The 12,500-nt window shown below is 35.1% G+C and overlaps 2 protein-coding genes across 2 annotated transcripts in view; one reads left to right on the forward strand and one right to left on the reverse strand.

The window, feature by feature from the left end:
- LOC125026345 (fibrous sheath CABYR-binding protein-like) overlaps nt 1-4,603 on the forward strand; it is a 10,360-nt gene extending 5,757 nt beyond the window's left edge. Inside the window, exon 4 of the mRNA XM_047614720.1 lies at nt 224-4,603. Coding sequence (XP_047470676.1) covers nt 224-334 — 111 coding nt within the window. The 3' untranslated portion in view covers nt 335-4,603. The remainder of the gene's footprint in view (nt 1-223) is intronic.
- A 752-nt stretch (nt 4,604-5,355) lies between these two features.
- Nucleotides 5,356-11,481, reverse strand: LOC125026343 (lysyl oxidase homolog 2B-like; the record flags this gene model as incomplete). The annotated part of the gene is given in 8 exon segments (XM_047614718.1): nt 5,356-7,243; nt 8,150-8,402; nt 8,730-8,860; nt 9,171-9,298; nt 9,487-9,645; nt 9,843-10,035; nt 10,538-10,740; nt 11,335-11,481. Coding segments are annotated over 8 exon segments (1,337 nt in total), but the record flags the coding sequence as incomplete, so codon positions are not given.
- Between the last annotated feature and the right edge of the window lie 1,019 nt (nt 11,482-12,500).

Here is a 12,500-nt window from a genome sequence, read left to right on the forward strand (position 1 = left end):
GCTTCTGTAAGTTTTATAAGTCATAGTGACAAATTATAGTTGGCAGATCACATGAATCATGCCCTGCAGAGATTGTCTTCTAGCTTTCCAACCAAAGTTCAGTGGCCAACTAGTGGTCCTTTTCATTGCAAAATTGCATAGTTCATCCTCCATACCAAACTTTCTTTTTTGTTGCGGTGAAAAACTTCCCAACATCTGACGACTGTTTTTATTCCTTCCACAGGGGAGCCCAGAGGATCTAATCAGCCTGGACAATGATTCCTTCCTCAACAGCCTTGAATCCATGACCATCCAGAATCTGTGGACTGACAACATCCGACACACGAAGTTGTAGCTGTATCTCAAGGGACAGGCTCATTCACATCTTGACGATGCCTTTGCCAGGCGTTGTCTCATTATGTCTTTGCTCTAAGTTGAGTTTAAGTTCTTATTCTCATTACTGAAACACCTTCAGATATGTTCTCTCAGTGATAAGAACACTTTTATAAAGACTTGATGTAGATGTTCTTTTTAGAAATAACAGTCTCTTCCAAAGTGATCTAATCATTAGAGGATGTTGCTTACTAAATGCGGGAATGTGAATTATTAAGAAATTCCTTCTAAAATCATAAAGAATGAACCTACATAGATGAAATAGAAAGGATCCAACATGAAAGACCTTGCTGACAGGCCATTCTGAGGAAATTATGATGTCGCATGCATATTTTCATAATTTGATTCATCCACAGGAAATATGATGATAATATTGAAATTGCATAATTATAGTTTTTCCTAAATATTTCATATATATCATTATGAGTATTAATACAAGAATTTTTCATTTTTAAGATGTCGTCAGTGTTTATTACAATTGATGTCAATGAATATGTGTTACTCTCTAAACCACCACTTTTTTCAGTGTTTTATTCATAGAATAAAGTATGTGTAGTCACCATATTCTGAGCACAGAAAATTAACCTAGAAGTGCAAATCTTCAAAGAGAATTGATTTTTTTTTCTTTTTTTCTTTTTTTGTGATATACTTGATCGGTGAAGATAAATGCCATGTATGTCAAGCTATGCCAGTCCGATTGCTTTGGTTATTAGCATGTAATTGTGAAAGGTGACTAGAGGCTGCGGTAGATACATAAGTAAATGTGTAGAGTACAGTATACGTCAGGAATATTGATTCTTCACTCCTGGGAATCTAAAATTTGACACTGTATAGTGCAGGAAAAGATGGTGCCCATTGCTATAGGACAATTTTTATTCAATAATTTACACAGCAGAGAAAAGTATGATATGATTTCTGCCAGATAGTTAGGTATTTTATTAGAATTAAATGCAATTAACTGTGCTGTTTTATTTTTTTATTATTATTGTTTTGTCCACATTAGATAAACTAAAGTTGTTTGCTGTAGGTAGTTTTCAGTGTTTGAATACGTTTTACATATCCAAAGGTTATCACCGATAGATGCTGAGGAATATTACTCAAATACCAGTTTTTATGCTATAAGCTTTGTTGTTCTAGCCATTGTTGTGTGTATTAGAAAGATTTACTACAAATATTTTAGGACGTTTACAGGCTTTGAGTCCAAATGCAGAGTCCCAGAGCAAGTTTGATTCTCTCTGTGGGAGGTCAGTTAGGCTTTCATCTTCATGATAACAGACACTTTTTTGATAGTGCTGTCTATAAATTTTATATATTACACCATCCAGAACCTATGATTGTGTCCTACAATGCTACACCTCCATAATCTTGTAGTACAGTGCTAGGAATGAAAAAGTGTGTGTGAATGAACGTATGTATGTATGTATGTATATATGTGTGTATGTATATGTATGGAGAGAGTACACAGTGACAAATGTCTTGAATAGTTATCAATATGGAATAGTTTCATAGAGTAAGATATTTAACTGAATTTCAGTATTCACTGTCTTTGTGAATATTGAGATGTAACAATTTGCAGTCTAAAGTTTTTCATTCTTATTCATAATGCTTTCAACACCGTTTGTCTGTGTGTATGGTGTTTTTGCCGGTGGTTGTGTGTATGTGCATATTTGTGTGAAAATGTGAGTATTTGCTGGTTTGTTCCAGGCATAATGTTTACCTTAGATAGTAAGGTATATTAGTAATTTAGTATCATTTAAGGGTTGAGATATAGAGAGCCACATCGTAAGTCATATCTCTCCTTTTGGGGTAAATCTGGTAATGGCTGAGATGGGGTATCCAACATCCGTGGCCAAGTGTTCAGTATTTTATGTATATATAAAGATTATATGAAGATGACGTTACCTTAACCCTAATAGATCAGTGAAGTGTGCGTGCATGCATGTATGTGTGCTGGGATGTTTTATTGCATCTAGTAAATTGTAATTTGTTTTTATTTCATTAAATTATATCAGAGTGATTGGTTTTGCAAACATCTCTTATTGCATCTCAAAAGTAATATTTAGATAGAAAAAAAAAAATACTTTCATATGGAAGTGATTTAATCATACTATTCCCAAACAATTTGGAAGCTATAAGTTGTAATCCTATTGTCCAATTTAGGAAGAAAAAGGTTCTCATAAACTGAATTTGGTATGTAATTATTAATATTCTTTCTGTTATATATGTCTAAATAGCTGCAAGAGATGTGATTTCTCTTATTCTTATTTTGTAAATAGCTTTTAACAAAGACTTTATTTCTGAAAAGAAATTTTAAAGATTTTTTTTATATATATCTGAAAATCATTAGTATTAACAAGGGCAGAAAATCTGTAATTGTGGTTTAAGCAGGTCTCCCTCACATGAATCTGAACACTGACTTTCATTATTATGTTTCTACTTAATCTTTTTATATTTTTTCTCTTTATCTGAGATCAAAAGAGAAACTGGTTTTCATTTTGTAAATAGCAATTAGACGAATTTCATAGTCAGTTAATATCTCTCCCAGTCACAATGAATAGATGAAAAATGGGAAAAATAAATATATAATTATATATACATGTAAGATTCAAGAAATAATAAATTGCAGTGAAAATGAAGTGAAGGGACAAAGGCAGAATTCTCCACAGTATCAAGTCTTCAAATTAGTTGATCCAGAAAGCTGTTTGTTAACCCCTTTGGCTGTACCTCGCGTTGTTCTTCAGGCTAAAACTCATGGTACTAAATAAATAGAGAAAAAAAAAAAATCCTTCTATATGCATAACATAAAAAAAAAAAAAAGGTTACTTAGATCTTTAGTAGAGTTCACACACTGTACAGTTTTAAATGAAGTTCAGTCCCTCATCTTAGCCTAGTACCCATAGCTGTACATACTGCAATCATAAGTGGATGCAAAGGATATTACATGTTGAGAAATGTACCTCAGTAAAATGGCCCGTTGCCAAAGAGAATTTCTCCTGCATTGTAACTTTAAATGAATGTCAGTGCTCCTTCCTGTGAAATGATATTTTTGTGATATTTGTTGATCATTTACCAACAAGAGATATAATACTGTAACTCCGATTAAAGTTTTCCTTAGACGAATGAAACAAATGAAAATGCATAGCAGTTCAACAGCTACTGTAATGATTTGTGTTAATCCACTTCGGTGAATTGTAATCTCAAACCTTGTATGTCATCTCTCTCCATCTTCTAAATAGATTCCATATTATAACCAATTCCATAACTCTGTTACAATATTTCTTGACATAATTTATTTGTAACCTATATATGCAAATATATTATTTACTTCTACAAGGGGAGGATTTCTTGTATATTACAGAAGTCACATACTTTGTATTAGTCTTTTTTATTATTCTCAAATTTCTGATTGCTGCAGATTTGACAGTGATAAAAACAACTCCTGCAAATCCTCTTGGCATTCTCTTGAGGAGAGTGTTGCAATAAATATTTTGAAGCCAATTTCTTCCAGTTTTCTCTTTATATAATTATATTTTTCATTATTTATGGCCTAACTCTAATGTCCTGATAATCTGACCGGCTTTGGCATCAATGATCTCCTAAAGCATACAGATCTTGTTAATTACAGCTGACCCACACTTGGGCTCAGTTACCTACGAGCATATACTGGCAGTATTTACATTTTTTAGGATATTTTGAACCCTGTTACATTCTTGAGAGCCACTGTAATACGTAGTTAAGTGGTCTCTCTTAGCTTATATCCTTAATGATAAGCTAAACTAAATCTTCCCCTAAATATCTGCTTCACTTCGGTGAGTACAAAACCCTGGGCTTCGACATGTGATATTAACCCGTTCCGAAACCACCACAAACAACAGGGATCCTTGCTGCTAATGTGTTGGGTCATGTAAAGTTAGAATAAATGCTTAATCATTTATTTTCAAAAAGATGGTAAAGATATGAAAATTAATTAGAAAAAATATATATATAAGCATGTATGGCTATTCGTGTATTATACAAGTTCTTTTGAGTTTACAAAATCGAACTTTACAAAATGATCCAATGCAAGAGGCAAGCTAGGAGCTACCAATGTATATCTGGTGGAAGTATTCAATACTATTTCTATATCCTGTTTTCGATGTTTACATGATGTCAGTTTTCAAACCAAAGATGTATAGTTTTAGGAATGAAGTTGAAAGAAATAAAATATTATGGCCTCATGGGCATTATGCAATATGCTGTGTTTGTTTTAACCTCATATTTTTGTCTTACATTCATACACATTCAGTTATTTTGTGTATGTAAAATTGTTACATGATTGTGACAAATTTTGATAGGAAAGATTTGGTAAATCATTTATTGTTCCTTTTCCACAAAAACATTCTAAAGTTTCATGTTAAATTCTCTAAATCAGGGGCATCAAACTCATGGCCTTTGTTCACCTTGCAGAGATAATAAATCAAATAAAAATTGGTTCACGACATGCTTACTCTAAAATGAGAATAACTATAAAATCCTTAGATTCTGCAATAGGCAAAAATATGATTACAAAGGTAAAGAAATAAAAAAAAAATCCACAGAGCAATGTGTAACTGCTTTTATCTTTGAACTAGATCTGCACACTGAAGTTGCAGTTTTAATAAAAAGTGTTGAAAATGCCCATGTAAAAGTAACAAAAAAAATATTTCATGAGTGCTTAAAAGTAAAGCCTTCCAACAATTGTTTTATTAATAATATAGTTTTGCTTTATCACACATTCTAGGCAAAATTCCCAAAGTAATTAAAATCATCATATATATAATAATACAACATGTTATATACATCACAATAAAGATATGAAAAGAAGCACTAATTACATGAATTATGCATCATAATCAGAAATCTTAAGGAGAAAACAAAAATAGTATAATTTTGGGTGAAAAATATTTATGAGCAAGGTCACATATTCAATGCACTTTTTTAAAGGTCCTAATAAAAAGTAAAGTCTACTTGTTAACACCCTTTTATTATGCAAAATACATTTCCCCCATAAATATCTACGTCAAGTAAGGAAATGCAAAAAATCTCATAATTAGGACTAAAAACAAAAATAAATGTCAATATCAAATATACATTCTCATGAGCAAAATTGTTTTTTTAAAAAATCATATTTTTTGGGGTTAATAGATTAATTCAAGTTACATGTTAATATAACTTACATATTTATTAAGTACAATATCCTACCCTACTACTGGTAAGTAATATCCCAAGAATGTTACAAGGCAATAGCATTTATTTAAATATTCGGCAAAAATACACTAATCTACATAGTAAGCACACACAGATACTAGTGTGTGAAGTGGCAGTGAGTTTATTACCCAATAATATGTTTGGGCAAAGACTAGTTACAGATACTGGCTAATACTATCATACCGTATATTATTAAAGAAATTGGTTACCGTGAGAGCCTGATCTGGTTAAGAGTATTGATGGATACAAATCTCATTCTGAAGTTATCAGCACAATTAGAATTATTAATTTAAATTTCAAAATACCTATATATATTACATTTCATCTATTTTAAAATGTTTGATGCATATATATATAATATATACCACTTTATTACCATGAAAGTATTTTGATGATTACCCTTTCATGTTATTGTATTCATTATCAGAATAAAAGAAAAAAACAAAAAACAATATTGATAAGACGAATGTACAGTTCAACAAACAAAAACAACAACAACAATCCCTCTAGCCTTCATGTTAAGGTCGAGTAAGTGAGCAATTCCCGAGCCATACACTTGTTTTAGTGTAAATGAATTCGCAGATGGCAGCATTGTTGTCAAATGACATCTCTCCTACTTTGAATTCGGGGTTTATTGCCAGCTGAAAACCATTTCAAAATCTTGTTGTTAACATAGTTAGAAATATAATAATGCTAAAAATACTGTAATACTTTCTGGAGACATCACTGGAACAAATATCTTTGATAATTGTTCAATTAATTTTTAAAACAATATATATGATTTCATCAATAAGGAGAAAAAAGTTATGACAAAAATCACAAAACTTACATATTATATAAAAATGTAGTCATGCATTTGCATTATTAACGCAAGTTTAGATGAACAACTGAACATAGATGTAATATTTATCCCTATCTAATTATATGTATAATGCATAATGGAAAATATAATTGAGAATCTACATCATCAGTAACATAAACATCAACATATTTTCTTTATTTTTTTTTTAGTTCCTGAGATTCTGCTGCTTTTCAGATACATAGTACATGATATGAATAAGATCAATACAGCATCCATAGATGTAGATAATAAATATTCATGTATATGTAAGGATAGTCTAAAATGTTATTCACCTTACAAAGAATAAGAAACGACAGATGTAGAAGATAAAACAATTGATATTCAATGTGAATACCCAAAGGAAATCATCAAGCTGAAGAAGTAACATAAATAGCCATAACTTTTTAGATTTAGAAGCACTTTCTTTCTGCTATACAAACACACTGATTGTAGTAAAGGCACAGAATCCAGTGGGTTAGCTGTACAGTTCACTTGCTTTCTCCAATGTGGAAAAGAAAACACTGCAAAAAGATTCAACCACAGAGCCGTGACCTCCATCACAAATGCCAAAAGCATTAGTAACAGATATTGCCTCATGCATAGTGAATCTCAGAGACCAGAAGATGCTGTAGTTATTGGGAAAAAGAGGTCTCTGTCTGAGGTGGTGCCTTTGACATAGAATCAAGGCCGGGCGAGAGAACAATTGCCGACCCATGCAGTAGTCTCCGAATATATGAGTTCACACACAGCCGCGTTGTTATCGAAGGACATCTCTCCCACCTTGAACTCTGGGTTTACTGCTAACTGTAAGGATAGGTGTTGGCAAAACATTTGGGACTGAGTCTTTGGAAAATCATATCTATGTTCATTTGAAGGTAAATTTCATGGAAACTTTTTATTCTTTAATATGTGGAAAACTGGTGATAATATATACCTAAAATTGATTTTAGACTTAGATTTAGTTATCAAAATGGTTACTCACAACATTTCTTATGTAAATTTTTACTATACCCTGAGCTTAAAATAGAAGCATATAAAGCAATTTTAATGAAAATCATGCACATGAAAATGAAACTTTTCTCCAATAATAATCTTGTGTATTCATTCCTGTATTGTTTTTGCTTAAATATATACAGTATATATGATTTAACCTTATAAATAAAAAGTAAAAATACCATGCACTCAATATCTGAAAGCAAAGGATTCCATGAACTAGATATCTATGGGACTTAATATCATAATCTTTTTACCTCTGACACTTCACAAGTTCTAAGAAGAGCATAAATGAAGCAAATTAGGAAACAAAATTTACCTACACACTGGTTAAATCTATAAGGACAAAAATCAATATATCAAATCAAGATTGCTCCTTCGTGTAAATCATTATGAAAATATTAATATGACTGAGAGACCACTTCTTGTGCAAGTCACACACAGTATGGTGTAAGATTCTGACATCATTAAAACAAAACAAGATTTACAAACACAGTAAATTATGCCTCCTATACAGTATCACAGATGCCTATTGTTGGAAAGTTATTGTACTGGTAATCTTATTGTATGTATTTGAAACTCCTTTTAAAATGATTAGCAGCCAAACAGTCTGTGACTATAATATTATTATGTCCCATTAATACCTATTTCAATAGATAGGGAATTTGCATTATAAAGAAAAAAATATCTAAAAAAAGGGGATCACTAATGACTTACCTTAAAAGTATAAGTGCCTGGCTTGATGTCAGTGATGTCAATCCACTGGCAGTCGATGTTGTACGCATAGGTGTCCGTGCAACCAGGACTAATGCCCTGGTCACCAAAGTTGGCACACTTGAAGACCGGTTCTACCCCAGGAACACAGTTGTTATCTTCCAGACAGAAAGAGGCTTTGTGCCCCTCAGCCACCCTGTTTCCTTCTGCGTCTATGACGTCGTAGTGAGCAAACACTTCCATGCTATGATAGTGCCTGAAGTATGAGGAGGTTGTAAGAATAGCTTATATCTAACCTTGTTTTATTTTGAGTAATCTAACTGGCAGAAGACCAATATGGGTATATGATATTCATGGTTTTAAAATGGGATTGTGTTCTGATACATGTGATGCACTATGTAGACAAAAAAGTAGTTGAAATATTATGGTTTATGTGATTAAGAGAACATAAAAAAAATATACATATATAGATGTCAGTACAGCTACAAGTCTAAGATTTGTAGCACACCTAACTAACAGTATGTTAGCACTTTATGAATATAGCAGTTTCTTCCCAGTGAATGACCATCTGCTAAACACTCACATGTGACAGGCATGCCATTCCCAATACTGCTTTGGAAGAGTGGGACGGAAAGCCTCATTTCCCTGGTTGACTATACGTGCTGTGAAACGAAGGAGACGTCTCGTGTCCAGATGCCAGCCATAGCCGCTTTCCTGTTGAGCAAATATTGTAAATAATCTGTTCAACTCATCAAATGTCTCAAGATTCTTCATCAAAGTATATCTGTCATATAACTGATATTCCTCTGGAGGTCTCATCTAACTTCCACTTTTGAAAATGTGTCTTTTACTAATAATATCATTCCATCATATAATAACATACCCTGCATTCCACACTCATCGTTACCTGTGTGTTAATGAAGATGCACTTCTCAAAAAGAAGAAAATTCATATAAAGGAAGAACAGACTTCTGGATTGTAAAAATGGTTATACACTTATAATGGATGTTTCCAGTAATGTTACCTGAGCTTTGACTGCAGACTGTGCAAGGCAATTTTCCTCCATTGCACACTGAAGGAAAAATAGCTGCTTATCCTCCAAATGAGCAGAACGAGCCAGCTCCAAGTGATCAGGAACCAGGTCAGCTATTTCTGTAATTTTTTGCCAGCATGAGTCTCTTCTTGCCTGTCTATCTGGTTTTCGTTTTAAGACCTTTACCTTGGTCATATTAAGGTATATAAAGTATTTGCCAAATTTTTGACCGATATACATGGATTGCCATGTTTTTGGATTCGCTTTTATATTAGCCTTAAATCATTCACTGTACATCAGCACTTACTGGAAACACAAGTAATTCCAGCGATGTTGGGGTCTGAGCCTGGATGTGGGCAAAATACTTCCCCGACGTCTTCGTGAAGGCACTGGTCAATATTGTCTTCATTACCATGGCACTTGATGCCACTTAAGACTACGTCACTCTTATTTCCTCCGAAGTAACCTGCAAAGAGTGTAAAGTCAACCCAAAGGGTAAAATGACCACTGTTTTCTCGTAACTGTCGACATTTATTACGGACTCTGTGAGTATATCTGTAATGAGACAATGTGCTATTGCTATGTAACTGACAACAGGTATTTAACGTGTATGCATAAAAAGAAAAATCATACACTGAAAAATACCCACTTCCACCCAAATACCTGTGGATATGGCTGCCTGGGCATAGTGCATCCCCAACTGCCGACACGCCACCATGCCCTCCAGAAGGCTCCATCCATCGCCACAAATGAGCCCCCAAGTGCCATTGCTTCCAGGGAGCAAGACCTCCACACGGCCCTCCTGTTCAGACCGCCCACCCAAGAGTCTCAGCTGCGTCTTGCCCTCAATGGCATGCTGGAAGAAACAGCAGATGGTTACGGGTTTTGACCGGTCAATGTACTCATTGAAATGCAGGTCTTTAGTATAAGTTCTGTGTTGGTTTTGGATTGCCATGTATTTGGATTCGCTTTTATATTAGCCTTAAATCATTCTCGTGAACTGTCTCATATCCGGTGTCTCATGATGAATAGTTTAATCCCCCTTTTCCTCCAAAACATCATGTAATTTTCGTCCTTCAGCTGTCCTTAACTCTGCCTGTCCTTCAGGTCTCTGTAGCCCGTGGCACCGGAGCGTTCATTCGTTACATGTTAACCTTAGGTTTGTCACGCAGGGTAATGCTCGTATTTTAATGAATTTTGTTCGGTTCCCTGTATATTTTACTACTTAATTCATGTTATCCTTGCCTCATTCCCCTTTCTCACCTCCACCCTTCCACATTTTCCCAATCTTCCCTGCCTTCCCTTCCCTATTTTCCCTTCCTCCCTGCCTTCCCTTCCTCCCTCCCTACACATATTACCGATAATTTCGTCTTGTTGATGATAACGGGCTCGTCCCTCGGAGGGAGCGTCGGTGCCACCGTGGACGTGGAGAAGTGGGTCTCGCACACGACCCCCGCCGACTCGTCCAGCTCGCAGTCGTGGGTGCCCCAGCCGTCGAAGCGGCACTCGGACAGGTTCTCCTCGGTGCCGTAGCAGAACAGGTTGTCCATCCAGTAGCTTCCTGTAGGAGGGAGGTGGTTGGGTTAGATCAGGGGTTCCCAAACTTTTTGTTCCTCAGTACCCCTTAGGCTTTTTATAGGTTCCCATGTACCCCTAACACTAAAAATTAAGCTTAATAGTAAAAAAGGACATTTTAATATTTTAATTATTTAAGTCTGCATGTTTAGAAATTTCAATAAAGGTGGTGCTAATCAACACAAAGAAAATGAGAAAAGTGCAATCTGAGTGCAGATTACAACACCATGTATTGTGCAAGTAATTGTTTCCTTCAGACCAAATGTACCCCCTGAAACGTGCAAATGTACCCCTGGGGGAACATGTACCCCAGTTTGGGAACCCCTGGGTTAGATGGTAAGGTGATGTGGGGGGGGGGGGGAAGCTGGGGAGGGGTGTGTATGGGTATTCATTCGATATGAACGTACACGTATACGTACTTAAATACATACACACACACGTACACACACACACACACACAACACAAACTCACACAGACAAACACACACACAACACACAAACACACACATCACACTAACACCCCCCCCCCTCCCCCCAACCCCCTTCCAAAAAAAAACCTCAAACCCCAACCCGCACTCACCTCTGACATGACCATATCTCCCGCTGTGAGTGACCTTTTTGAGTCCAGGGAAACCCAGCATTTTGCACACGATTTCGCCCTCTCGCTTGTCCCATTCGTCGTCGCAGATGTTGCCCCAGCGGTTGTTGTGGAAGATCTGCACGTTGCCTGCAATTGCAAAGGAGAGGAGGTTTAAGAAATGAGATTTCGTTATTGATGTTTTTTTTTTTTTTTTTTTTTTTTTTAGTTGATGGTGTTATTGGTTAAGTTGAAGTTATCGTTAGTGTCGTTACTATTATAATTATTATCATTATCATTACTACTACTGTTATTATTATTATTATTATTGTTATTACTGCTGCTATTATTATTGATATTATGATAATTATAATAACATTAATAATAATAATTATAATAATAATAATAATGATAATAATAATCTTCATCACCATCATCATCACCATTACCACCATCACCACCATCATCACCATCACCACCATCATCATCACCATCATCATCATCATCATCATCATCATCATCATCATCATCATCATCATCATCACCATCATCATCACCATCATCATCACCCTCACCATCACCATCATCATCACCATTATCATCATCATCATCATCACCATCATCATCATCATCATCACCACCATCATCACCATCACCATCATCATCATCATCATCATCACCATCATCACCATCATCATCACCATCATCATCATCATCACCATCATCATCATCATCATCATCATCACCACTCCCACCCAGTCATATCTCTGCTTCGATATCATTGCAAAACACGCGTCATGTTTCGTCAATTGTAGATTTATCCAAGCCATTGTCAAAACATTTAGTCTCTGACAGATCTTAATCTTAATCCGAGATTAGTACATTATTATTTTGTTTTGTTTAAACAATATGGTATAAAATATAGTAAAACAATAGATTCAAAACTAGGCGAAAGTAAGGAAAAAAGTAGAGAGAGGAGAGAGAGAGAGAGAGAGAGAGAGAGAGAGAGAGAGAGAGAGAGAGAGAGAGAGAGAGAGAGAGAGAGAGAGAGGCAGACAGACAGACAGACAGACAGACAGACAGACAGACAGAGACAGAGACAAAGAGAAACAGCGACAGAGATAGAGAGAGAGAGAGAGAGATAGAAAGACAGAGAGAGAGAGAGAGAG

This window comes from Penaeus chinensis, chromosome 6 (genome assembly GCF_019202785.1).
Source record: "Penaeus chinensis breed Huanghai No. 1 chromosome 6, ASM1920278v2, whole genome shotgun sequence".
Lineage (NCBI taxonomy): Eukaryota > Metazoa > Arthropoda > Malacostraca > Decapoda > Penaeidae > Penaeus > Penaeus chinensis.